The sequence below is a fragment of the Bufo bufo genome, chromosome 2 (genome assembly GCF_905171765.1).
Source record: "Bufo bufo chromosome 2, aBufBuf1.1, whole genome shotgun sequence".
NCBI classification, from domain to species: domain Eukaryota; kingdom Metazoa; phylum Chordata; class Amphibia; order Anura; family Bufonidae; genus Bufo; species Bufo bufo.
Window position 1 is genome coordinate 416,685,652 of NC_053390.1, and position 13,175 is coordinate 416,698,826.

The 13,175-nt window shown below is 42.8% G+C and overlaps 1 protein-coding gene across 6 annotated transcripts in view; it reads right to left on the reverse strand.

Moving 5' to 3' along the window:
* The window catches only part of SUSD1 (sushi domain containing 1), a 221,949-nt gene that overhangs the window by 107,220 nt on the left and 101,554 nt on the right, over positions 1-13,175 (reverse strand). For all 6 annotated transcript variants that reach the window (XM_040417307.1, XM_040417304.1, XM_040417302.1 and 3 more), the window contains exon 19: positions 12,162-12,351. In XM_040417307.1, the coding sequence (XP_040273241.1) occupies positions 12,162-12,351 (190 nt within the window). The remainder of the gene's footprint in view (positions 1-12,161; positions 12,352-13,175) is intronic.

Consider the following 13,175-nt stretch of genomic DNA (forward strand, 5'->3'; position numbering starts at 1 on the left):
AGATGTTGGCTGTACCATTTTGTGATTACATTAAAATCTATACTCCCATTAAGAAGTTAAGAATGGTACGGATAACAAGTAATGTGATTGGGTTATCCACTTTATGCCCATCCGCACCCCAGATTAGATTTTAATATTTCTTATTATGACAATGCATGCTTTTATAATGGCATGTTTATTATTTAGAAACAAACGTTCAGTTGTATTCACAGGAGTCTAGGGAGCTGAGTCCCTAGTTTATCATTTTGTTCATCTACACAACTGATCCAGATTGATAGAACTAATAATTAGTATTTTAAATGCTTTGTAGGTTGCCATATTATAGAGGTAGAGTATTCTGTAGAGCTTACACATTGTACAGGGCTGTAATACACTCAGGAAACTGAGGCCTAACATTACATCTGGACAAAAGGCCATATAAGAACCCTATAAGGCCTCATGCACACGACCGTTGTGTGCATCCGTGGCCGTTGTGCCGTTCTCCATTTCTTTTCGCGGACACATTGACTTTCAATGGGTCCGTGGAAAAATCGGAAAATGCACCGTTTTGCAGCCGCATCCGTGATCCGTGTTTCATGTCCGTCAAAAAAATACGACCTGTCCTATTTTTTTGACGGACAACGGTTCACGGACCCATTCAAGTCAATGGGTCCGTGAAAGAACACGGATGCACATAAGATTGGCATCCGCGTCCGTGATCCGTGGCCGTAGGTTACTTTCATACAGACGGATCCGAAGATCCGTCTGCATAAAAGCTTTTTCAGAGATCAGTTTTCACTTCGTGAAAACTCATATCCGACAGTATATTCTAACACAGAGGCGTTTCCATAGTGATGGGGACGCTTCTAGTTAGAATATACTACGAACTGTGTACATGACTGCCCCCTGCTGCCTGGCAGCACCCAATCTCTTACAGGGGGCTGTGATCCGCACAATTAACCCCTCAGGTGCTGCACCTGAGGGGTTAATTGTGCATATCATAGCCCCCTATAAGAGATCAGGGGCTGCCAGGCAGCAGGGGGCAGACCCCCCTCCCTCCCCAGTTTTAATTTCATTGGTGGCCAGTGCGGCACCCCCCGGCCCCCCTCCCTCTATTGTAATATCATTGGTGGCCAGTGTGCGGCCTCCCCTCTCCCCCCCCCCCTGATCATTGGTGGCAGCGGAGAGTTTCGATCGGAGTCCCAGTTTAATCGCTCTGGGGCTCCGATCGGTAACCATGGCAACCAGGACGCTACTGCAGGCCTGGTTGCCATGGTTACTTAGCAATATTACAATATTAGAAGCATCATACTTACCTGCTGCACTGTCTGTGACCGGCCGGGAGCTCCTCCTACTGGTAAGTGACAGATCATTAAGCAATGCGCCGCACAGACCTGTCACTTACCAGTAGGAGGAGTTCCCGGCCGGTCACAGACAGCGCAGCAGGTAAGTATCGGAACACTCCGCTGCCACCAATGATCGGGGGGGGGGAGAGGGGAGGCCGCACACTGGCCACCAATGATGTTACAATAGAGGGAGGGAGGGGGGGCCGCACACTGGCCACCAATGATAATACAATAAAGGGAGGGAGGGGGGGCCGGGGGAGGCCGCACACTGGCCACCAATGATATTACAATAGAGGGAGGGAGGGGGGGCCGGGGGAGGCCGCACACTGGCCTCCAATGATAATACAATAGAGGGAGGGAGGGGGGGCCGCACACTGGCCACCAATGATAACACAATAGAGGGAGGGAGGGGGGCCGGGGGTGGGGGCCGCACACTGACCACCAATGATATTCAAACTGGGGAGGGAGGGGGGTCTGCCCCCTGCTGCCTGGCAGCCCCTGATCTCTTACAGGGGGCTATGATATGCACAATTAACCCCTCAGGTGCAGCACCTGAGGGGTTAATTGTGCGGATCACAGCCCCCTGTAAGAGATAGGGTGCTGCCAGGCAGCAGGGGGCAGTCATGTACACAGTTCGTAGTATATTCTAACTAGAAGCGTCCCCATCACTATGGGAACGCCTCTGTGTTAGAATATACTGTCGGATATGAGTTTCACGATCTAACTCATATCCGACAGTATATTCTAACATAGAGGTGTTCCCATGGTGATGGGGACGCTTCAAGTTAAAATATACCATCGGATTGGAGAAAACTCTGATCCGATGGTATAATAGGGACTCCTGAAAGTCAATGGGGGACGGATCCGTTTGAAATTGCACCATATTGTGTCAACGTCAAAAGGATCCGTCCCCATTGACTTGCATTGTAATTCAGGACGGATCCGTTTGGCTCCGCACGGCCAGGCGGACACCAAAACGACAAAAATCAAGGAAGACCAACGGAACCCCATTTTGCGGACCGTGAAAAAATACGGTCGTGTGCATACACATGCATCTGAATCCCGTGATGGAAACAGAGATTTAATCATATAGTTTTACAACCTTTACATCAGTGTGGATGTAGTAGATTGTTAAACCCCATTTGCATATATTTAATGTACTTTAGCTGCAAATCATTGATTCAACACTGAAATTCCGCTACTGATCAACTGCTAATATGCAGTTGCATGTGCATAGCAATAAGGGTGAACTTTACCACTAAAAAAACAAGCATATGCTTGGGGCCTCAGAGACCGTTTGGCTGAAAGGAAACGAATAAAAAGTTGGACATACCACCTGTGCAGCCGGTTGGGCTGCACAGGGGCCCCATAAGTGAGGTGGTCCTTCCCAGCTGTAGAGCAGTAGCCAAAGTTACCAGGCTTTACTATTAAGCTTAGATTGGCAGTTAGCGTAGGGAAGGAGCTTGTGACAGGGGCCAAAGCGATAACCAGAAATGCCAAATCTGATCCTGCCCAGGATGGACTAGTCAGCCAATTAACTACATTATCCCTTGATAGTATACGGATGTAGCAAAAGAAAAAGGAAAAAGTCTGGTACCGTGTTAGCCAATAGAAATCTAGTTTAGTGCTCTCATTAAGAGAAACAAAATAAGAGTATTGCAGGTTTGATACCTTTTAATGGCTAACAAAAATAGAAGTAATGATGTTACATAGCGAGCTTTGGAGACATCACCACCAGTCCCTTCATCAGGCGTACTACAAGAATATATGAAGAAACAGCAATATATATACAATAAGAACAGAGACATGGTGGAATGAATAGACATTTAAAAAATAACAGAACATCATATCAAAGATCTTGTAGCAAAGCACAGTTTAGTTATACCGATGGTCCATGCCCTCCGTTGTCTTACCTCTCCCGATAGGCCTGGCCACCAGAACACACCAATTCAATGTCCCCGGCATTGAGGCAGTCCATGCTCATTAGCCCATCTCTCCCCCCTGCGAGCGTGGCCACCAGAGTTGTCTTTCCTCTGTTTGGCGTCTTCCTGTCTTTTCTTCCCTGCTGTCTCTACCTTGCTAGTCCCTGTAAAGGTGCACCGTTATCACATTTTAACTTCCCATGCATTTACCAGATTTGACCGTCTGCTGTCTGACCTGACATCTACCTGACTCCCTTATTGACCCTGTGTTACTTGTACCAACCTAAGGACTGTTTAGCGGATTGAATGTTCTCTGCCTGCCCTGACCTCGGCTTGTCCACTGACTACAATTTTGTCTCCCGTATGCCACGCAGTATCTCTTGACCCAGCTGTCACTTAACATAGATGTAACGGATGAGGTGTAGAAGGAAACACCAAACTGACAGCGAAAGCCACTAGGCCTCAACGCTAGGGACAGGAAAAGGTCACCTCCTAGTAACCCTACTCCTGGCCCTGACTCCTAACCATATGGGCACCCCTTGAAGGTAGAAATGCCCATAGAATATTGTCAGAGCTGAGGCAACCTGTTCCTTCCCCGATGAAGGAACTAGCGTCTCCCTGAGGCCTAGTAACAACAAGCAAGGACGGGAAAACAAAACACAAACAAACGGGACACTTAACTTCTGAATTGATGGACGAGCAGGAACACCAGAGACGACCTCACACCAGCTCAGCCAAACCCAAATGAAGCTATCTACCACCGTTTCGTGTGCATTCCGCATCACGGATGCGGACCCATTCACTTGAATGGGTCCGCCAATCCGGAAATGTGGAACGGTGCGGAATGGAAGCACTGAACTGAACCCAGTGCTTCTGTGGGGTTCTTCCGTTCCGCAAAAAGATAGAACTTGCTCTATCTTTTTGCGGAACGGGGGCGGATCACGGATCCATTTAAGTTGAATGGGTCTGGATCCGTCCCGGAGGCCGCATGAATGTTCTCCGTGCATTGGGGACCGCAAATTGCACAGAACGGAACACATACGTTTGTGTGCAGGAGGCCTTAGATTTAGCCCCAAGTCTAATCTATTCAGTGACACAGTGAGTCCACACCCACTCCATGACAAGTTTGTTAGGCACAGCAGCTTTGAGTGTCTTATTTGGCACAAAGTTGAAAGCATACAATATTCCAAAATGTCTTGGTGTGGTGAAGCATTAAGATCTTCCATCACTGGAACTTAGGGGCCTAGGACAACCCCTGAGAAACAACCCCATAACACTGTCCCTCATCCACCAAACACTTTAAAGTTGGCACAATGTAGTCAGGCAGTAACGTTTCCCTGGCATTTGCCAAACCTAGACTCATCCATCAGTATGCCAGGTAGAGAAGCATTATACATCACTCCACAGAACACATTTCCACTGCTCCAGATTCCAGTGGTGGCATACTTTACACCACTCCATCTGATGCCTGGCATTGTGCTTGGTGATATGAGGCTTGCAGCTGTTTATCCATGGAAACCCATTCTATGAAGCTCACGGAGCACAGTTTTTGTGCTTATGTTAATGTTAAAGGGGTTGTCTCACTTTAGCAAATGGCATTCATCATGTAGAGAAAGTTAATACAAGGCACTTACTAATGTACTGTGATTGTCCATATTGCATACTTTGCTGGCTGGATTCATTTTTTCCATCACGTTATAAACTGCTCGCTTCCACGACCACCCTGCAATCCATCAGTGGTAACTGTGTTTGCATACTATATGAAGAGCAGTAGCCTATGTGCACTCACATAATCCCGGCCACCAGAGAGGCTAGAGCCTTTTCCTATACTGTGCATGCACGACCACCGCTGCTGGATTGCACTATTTCAGTTTAAATCGATTCGCTCATCACTAATAATAAGACATACATTAAAAACTGTCTTGTATTAACTTTCTCTACATAATAAAAGCCACTTGCTGAAGTGAGCCAACCCTTTTAAGAGGTGGTTTGGAAATCTGCAGTTATTGTGTCAGCAGAGTGTTGGTGAGTTTTATGCACTATGCACCTCGGCACTCGGTGAACCCGTTCTGTGGTCTACAGTGACTGACTTGCTGTAGTTCCTAAACATTTCCACTTTACAATAATGCCACTCATAGTTGATGGTGGAATATCTAGGAGGGAAGACATTTGACTTGTTACAACAGTGACATCCTATTACAGAACAACACAGGAATTCAGTGAGCTATTTAGAACAAGCTAGTTATTCCCAAATATTTGTAAAGGCAGACTGCATGGCCAGGTGCTGGATTTTATACAAGTGTGGCAATGGGACTGCATGAAACACCTTAATTTAGTGATTAAGCGGTGTGTCCCAATACTTTTCTCCATATAGTGTGTGTATAGGGTAGTGCGAGCACATCTAATACACCGCCTTTATCTAATATATTCAATTACATGTGTTGTTTCTATATCATGCTAGATATAAGATATGCTTGACTGGACACAAATTGGTACTCTGGCTGCTGATAACAACATTAGCCATTTCTATCAGCCCCCTGCATCTCACGTTTGTGGCTCTGTCCCCAGCCGCAAAATGGGAATTTTGTCCTGATTTGATCACATAAAAGAGCATTGTTAAGCACTAAGTGCACACTTTCAGGGGACTGTACTTGTAATCTATAAAATGGGGCTTTTGTAGTTTCTTTCTTTCACTTATGTCTCTTGTTTCTTCTTAATTAAGCACTGATTATCTAAGCTTATTCCCAAACAGCACAGAAAAATTAGATCTTTATATGATCATTAAGGTCATTTTTGGACAGCTAATTACAGCTAATGACCAATTATGTTATTTCTGCATTAATCTCTGTCCTTTCACTCACAATATACTGTAAACAATGGACAGTAATTAAAATGGGACGTAATGCTAAAATACAGCTGATTGTCTTAATGGCAGTTGAATGCAACTAGCATTTCTAGATGATGATTTCTAGTAAGGTCAGCACATGATGAGGCTTCATTGTCGCATGTGTATTATGGCCACAAGAGCCACAACCCTCAAGGTGTAGTGACCTGGAACATAGTCCCCCCTCCCCCATGCTGGTCTAAATCCAATTCAGTAGAACCGAGAGAGAGTTTCAACTGTTGTGATATGGACCTTCACATGTGGCCGTGTGAAACTGTCCCACCAACATTTTCATGTTGACTAGTTTTATTTGCAGTGTGTTAACCTGTAGTTTACTTTCTACTAATTATCCTTTGCTACTAACAGATGAAGGAAACTCTTAAATTAAATAAGTAGATCTCCACATCGTAAGGCTTCATGCACACAGCCATGTCTGCATTTCAGTCCACAAACAACAGATCCACAAAATCCACCTTCCATGGTCCACACCCCCCCCCCCCCCATCAATAGAAAGTACAGACAAAATTAGGGCATGTTCTATAGGTTTGTGTGACAGTCACACGGCTCTGCAAAAAAATCTGGATGTGTGCATGGCCCCATAGAAATAAATGGGTCAGTGCGCTATGCCAAAAAAATGCGGATAGCACACAGGCTTTGTGTACATAAAGCCGTACAAAAATTAAATCACAAACTGGTGAAAATTCAGTTTGCTGGTGCTGAATTCCAAAACCAGTTCTGCAGAGAATTATTGTATCATATGTTCACATATGCACACATAAGCTGCTTTATAAGAAATCCTATCAACTTCATCAGTGGTCCTGGATAATAGCACAAAAAGACTGAATGTTAGACAGCAGTGCTAAAAAATATACCATTAAGGTGATTGAGAAAAGATCCCTCTTTATGTCTGTCCAATCCTTTTGTCAGTTATTTATTATTTTAAATACATTATTCACACCTCTGTAATATGCAAGGCTGGTTTGGATGGGGGCAGGTGTCAAACTGGGCAACTGCCCAGGGCCCCAGTCCCCCAGCAGTGATCTTCACATTTTAACCCTTTCACTACTGGAGGTTTATTTTTTTTTTTTTTTTTTTTTTCGTTTTTGCATTTTCATTTTTCTTCCCTATCTTCCTTGAGCCATAACTTTTTTATTCTTCCGTTCACATAGTTGTATGAAAGCTTATTTCTTGCAGGACAAGTTGTACTTTCTAATGCCACCATTAGTTATGACATAGAATGTAGTGGGAAGCAGTAAAAACAATTCCAAATGGGGTGGAATTGGAAAAAAAACGCAATTCCTCTACCATTTTCCAGGTTTTGTTCCCACGGCATTTCGTTTGTGGCAAAACTGACCCATGCCCTTCATTCAGTACGATTACAACAATGCGTATGTATAGTTTTTTTTATGTGCAAATAGTATAAAAATAAATGTAAACATTGAAAAATAAAATCTATATATTTTGACCCCTATAACTTTTTTGTAGTTATATCTACTGAGCTGTGTGGGAGCTCATTTTTGCGGGATAATCTGTAGTTTTTTATACCATTTTGGAGTGTGTGTGACTTTTTGATCATATTTTATTTAATTTATTTGGTAAGAGAAGCAATGAAAAAATGGCAAATTAGCCATTTTGACCCTTTTTTCAGTTTTTTTCGCCGTATTGGAAAAATACTTTTATATTTTAATAGTATGGGCATTTTTGTTTCAGTGATACCCAATGATATTTATATTTTTTGCTATTTTTATTTTTTTTTATTATAAGGAAAAGGGGGTGATTTAAACTTTTATACTTTTTTAATTTTTTATATATTTTAAGGTTTTTTATTTTTTGTAATAATTTTAAAGCTCATATATGAGCCTATAAAATCTGTTTTGGAATTTTGAACAATCATGTATTTTTGAAATGAGTTTACTAGTGTCTATTGCTCATTTCTTATGTTGGCCTGCCATCTGGTGGCAAAAATAAGAATTGCAGCATGAATGCTCTGGGTCTTGTCAGCGAGACTCAGAGCATTCAAAGCAATTACCGACATCCCCATTGGCAGCAGGGGATGTCGGTAGGGTTTTTGACACTGTAAATGCCGTGATCTCGCTTGATTACAGTATCTAAAGCCTTTATTTACCGGGATCTGCTGGCCAGTACATGTACGGCGCTGGTAGCAAAAGGGTTCAAATCAGTCTCAGGCAGCATCGCTCATTAGCAATGATCTGCCAGTATGTAAATGTACGGTCGATTACCACATGAACTAGCGAAATGCTTGTTCATTGGGTAATTGGATCGTTTGTGCAGCACAAAAAACTTTAAAAAAATTAACTTCTAGGGGAAACACATTGGTACAAATGGGACATTATTACTTTTTGAAGGTACAAAAGGGGAATATTAGGCTGGGTTCACATCACTTTTTTATCTTACGTTTAATGTGTTCAAAAAATGTATGCATTAAATAGATGCCTCTGACCAGTGCCATACAGTGGCATCCATCACCATAGAGTTCCATGGCACTATTTTTTTGGCGGCACTGTCTAGCTGGTACTGTTGTTTTCAGGGGTACTGCATGTGTGTCACTTTTTTTGGAGGGTTACTATATTTGGCTCTTGTTTGTTGGTATTATTGATCTTTGCATAGTCGTTCTTATTTAAGTAATAGTATGGTAATTATTTTTGAATCATTAGGTGGTGGCAATGGTGGTTTTATTTTTTATATTCAGTATGGAAGTATGGAAGCATGGGGGTGGGTGGTAAAGGGATTGTCCCATTTAGCCATAAGATAGGGGACACATGTCTGATCAGTGACAGTCCTTGGGACTATGGGACTGCTGGGGATAGGGTACAAGTGTACAAGTGTTTAGCTATCTCTGGCAGCCCCATAGAGCTGAATTATGCAACAGCATGCCACTCCATTGAAACTGGGGAGGAGAATATGACAGCATCGTCGGTACTTTGCTCAGGGCCACACTTTGTCTAAAACCAGTCCTGGTAATATGTTCAATATACAGTATGTGCATATATTATATGTGCAATATACATTTACTGCAATATATTTGCAGAACCAAATCCTGCCAAGGAAATCCAGAACATCATATCCTGAAGGTGGACAAGGTTACCCCCTATTGCTATGACCAGATCAAATGTTACTTAACTGGTTCACAACACAGGGCCAGTACGCACATCTTAAGTGGCTATGCAATAACATGAGCAAACCTGTTCTGCTCATCGTGCAAGTGTGTCTATGTGAACAGGAACAGGGCAATGGTTGTAATAGCTGTGGCTGCAAACTAATGGTGGAGATAGTGACCCAGACATGTAAGGTCTCTAAGGGGGCTTCATATGCCAGTTCCCAAGCCCCCGAGACATTTACATGATCGCCGGGTCCAACGGAGGAAGCTGTAAGAGCCCAACAGACTGGAAAACAAAGGCATTTTCATTACATCAAAGGCACATCATAGAATCATCTGTTGTGTTCACAGGTCCATGTGACTGTAGACCAGCATGTGAGCTTATCCTGAAAATCCCCATTCTTCTCACATTACCATTAACTGGCTTACACATAGCTTCAGCTAAAAAGAAGGAACTCACATGACAATGAAGCCATTTTCTTGCATAAAAGTAACTATATGATATCTCCTTACCAGACGTCAACTATGTTATATCTAAGGCTCAGCTGTTTTTGATGCAGTTTTTCAAGCCAAAGCATAGGCTGGGGGCAGATTTACTAGAACTGGCATAGTCAAAAATCCATTGGAGGACAATGTAACAAATTTCTTAAGAGGTGCACATACATGTATAAATTTGATGCTTTTTGGTCTGTCTGTGCGGTATAAAAAAAATTCTTTGGCAGCTATGCGATGGAAAAATAAATCAGGCCAGCAATGGAAGCAATATTGATCATTACAATACATTAGTAAGTGCCTTGTATTCACTTTCTCTACATGATAAATGACATTCGCTGAAGTGACAAAGATTTGATTATATTATTTACATAGAGCTAACATATTCTACAGCGTCTTACAGAATTTATCATCGCTCACTCTCGCCAAAGGAGCTTACAGTCTAGATTCCCAACCAATATGTCTTTGGAGTGTGGGAAGAAACCGGAGTACCCAGAGAAAAGAAGCACAAACATACAAACTATTCAGATGCTATCCTTCATTGAATTTTAACCTAGGACCCCAGTGCAGCAAAGAACCCATTCTAACCACTGAGCCACAATGGTGCCAGTGATTTCCCAATATAGACACATATAAAAATGTAATACCAGAATCTCCAGGATCTATGCATAACATAATTTCTATAATTTTGTTAGAATAGGCTCAGGCTAGCTACAAATAAATCTCGCACATTATCTAACATGGCTGATCCCCCACCCAGCCATTCACAGCATTATAGCTTTTACTGGATTAGAAAAGGGCAGAAAAGCAAGCTGTCCGTACCATGAATAAGAAAACCCTTTGCAGATTCCAGCATGAATGTAACACTGAAAATTCTTAGAAAATAGCTGAAAAGGTAAATAAATGTAGTAATGGATATGGTGTTTGTGGTGGCATGCTGGACATATTGATGAAGTGTACATAATGGATGCATGCGCAGTACAGGTTCCATCCGCTCAGCAAGCTTCATTATGGTAAGCCAGTGCACAGATCAAACATTGCAGATCACTCACAGTGGAGGGGGCGTGACCGGCGCATACACTACTGGAGCTCCAAGTGCAACGGCAACGCCTTCTTGCACCAAGGGGATAATTAGCATATCTCTAGAATGGCACCACGGATCTACATGGGACAATTTGGGTTAGACTAGGCTGCTCAGCCCTTATCTCCCAAGGCAGCTGGATTCATATCAAGGTATGGGCTGACAGATTCCCTTTAAGACTTTTAGGCCTCGAGCACATGACCGTTGTGTGCATCCGCGTCCGTTGTTCCGTTTCCCGTGTTTTTCTGCGGACCCATTGACTTTCAATGGGTCCGTGGAAAAATCGGAAAATGCACCGTTTGTCATCCGCGGCCGTGTTTCCGTGTTTCCAGTCCGTGAAAAAAATATGACCTGTCCTATTTTTTTCACGGACAACGGTTCGCAGACCCATTCAAGTCAATGGGTCCGTGAAAAAACACGGAGGCACACAAGATTGTCATCCGCGTCCGTGATCCGTGTCCGTTTTTTTCCTATCATTTCCAAAGCAAACTTGACTTAGATTTTTTTTTCACTTTTCATGTCCGTTGATCCTCCAAAAATCAAGGAAGACACATGGAGAAAAAAATGGAAACGGATCACGGAACAACGGCACCCCGTTTTGCGGACCGTGAAAAAATACTGTCGCGTGCATAAGGCCTTAATCTGTGTGTCAAATTATTTATCTTTAAAGGGGTTGTGTCACTTCAGCAAATGGCATTTATCATGTAGAGAAAGTTAATACAAGTCACTTACTAATGTATTGTGATTGTCCGTATTGCTTCCTTTCCTGGTTTGATTAATTTTTCCATCACATTATACACTGCTTGTATCCAGGGGTTACGACCACCCTGTAATCCAGCAGCAGCGGCCGTGCTTGCACACTATAGAAAAAAGTGCCTATAGTGTCCAAGCACGACTACCATTGCTGGACTGCAGGATGGCCGTAACCCCTGGATACAAGCAGTATATAATGTGATGGAAAAATGAATCCAGCCAGCAAAGGAAGCAATATGGACAATTACAATACATTAGTAAGTGCCTTGTATTATGATAATTAGGGATGAGCGAATCGACTTCGGATGAAACATCCAAAGTCGATTCGCATAAAACTTTGTTTTAATACTGTACAGAGCAGGAGCTCCGTACAGTATTAGAATGCGCAAGACTTCACGAAGCAATAACTTCAGCTCATCGGAGCCAATACATTCTAATATTGTATGGAGCTCCTGCTCCGTACAGTATTAGAACAAAGTTTTATGCGAATCGACTTGACGACATATCTGTTGCTTGGCTCAACAAGTAAAGACATTCTCTGATTCATTTCCCATCTGAAACAGTGCAGTGATGATAGAATGCATACCTGAACTTGGGGTAAAGATAGAGATTTGCTCGGGAGATTGAGGGTAAAATGCTGACACAACATCCACTGTGTAGTTAATGCCTTTTTGCAGTTCAAAACACACAACAGGTCGTTTCTCATCCGTTGTGAGATTAAACAGCAGCTTGTGTGAGATGCTCTTTTCATCTGTTCTATAACCGTAGATAAAAAACTGAAAAATAGAAAAAATGGGTAGAACTGTTAGAACACTGCATTAGTAATATAGGCAAAAGCAATGACTGCAGGGCTCCAATGAATACATGGCTGGCCGCACATATTGAATTTCAAACTGGTGCCAAATATAGGCTTATTTGTAAGTAGCATTGATTTATAATTTAAGCGCTTGTTACAAGTTTTCATGTATTCCAAATAGTGGTTTGCAAGTTACTACACTGCAAAGATCCCCCTGGCAAAGCAGTTACTATGCCGAATGTGAAACATTTTACAAATATAGTATACATGGAAACCCACCCTAAGGCTTCCTGCACACAAACGTATCCATTTTGCAGTCCGCAAATCGCAGATATGCAAAATACGGATGTCCATGTTCATTGTACACTTTTTACGGGCCCCATTATAGAAATGCCTATTCTTGTCCGCAATATGGGCAAGAATGGGACACGTCCTATAGTTGGCGGCAGACTTTCGTCTGCTGTCCGCATTTTTTGCAGCCTCAGTAACGGATCCGCAAAAAAATACGAATGACGTCCGTGTGCATTCCGTATTTTTCTGAACAGAACAGCTGTCCCTTCATAGAACTGTACTATCCTTGTCCGTAATGTGGACAATAATAGGACATGTTCTATTTTTTTCCGCAACGGAAATACGGATATACGGAAACGGAATGCACACGGAGTAACTTCAGTTTTTTTTGCGGACCCATTGAAGTGAATGGTTCCGCATACAGTCCGCAAAAAAAACGGAACAGACACGAAAAGAAAATACGTTTGTGTGCATTAGCCCTCATAGAAATGAATGGGTTCGCATTCGGTCCGT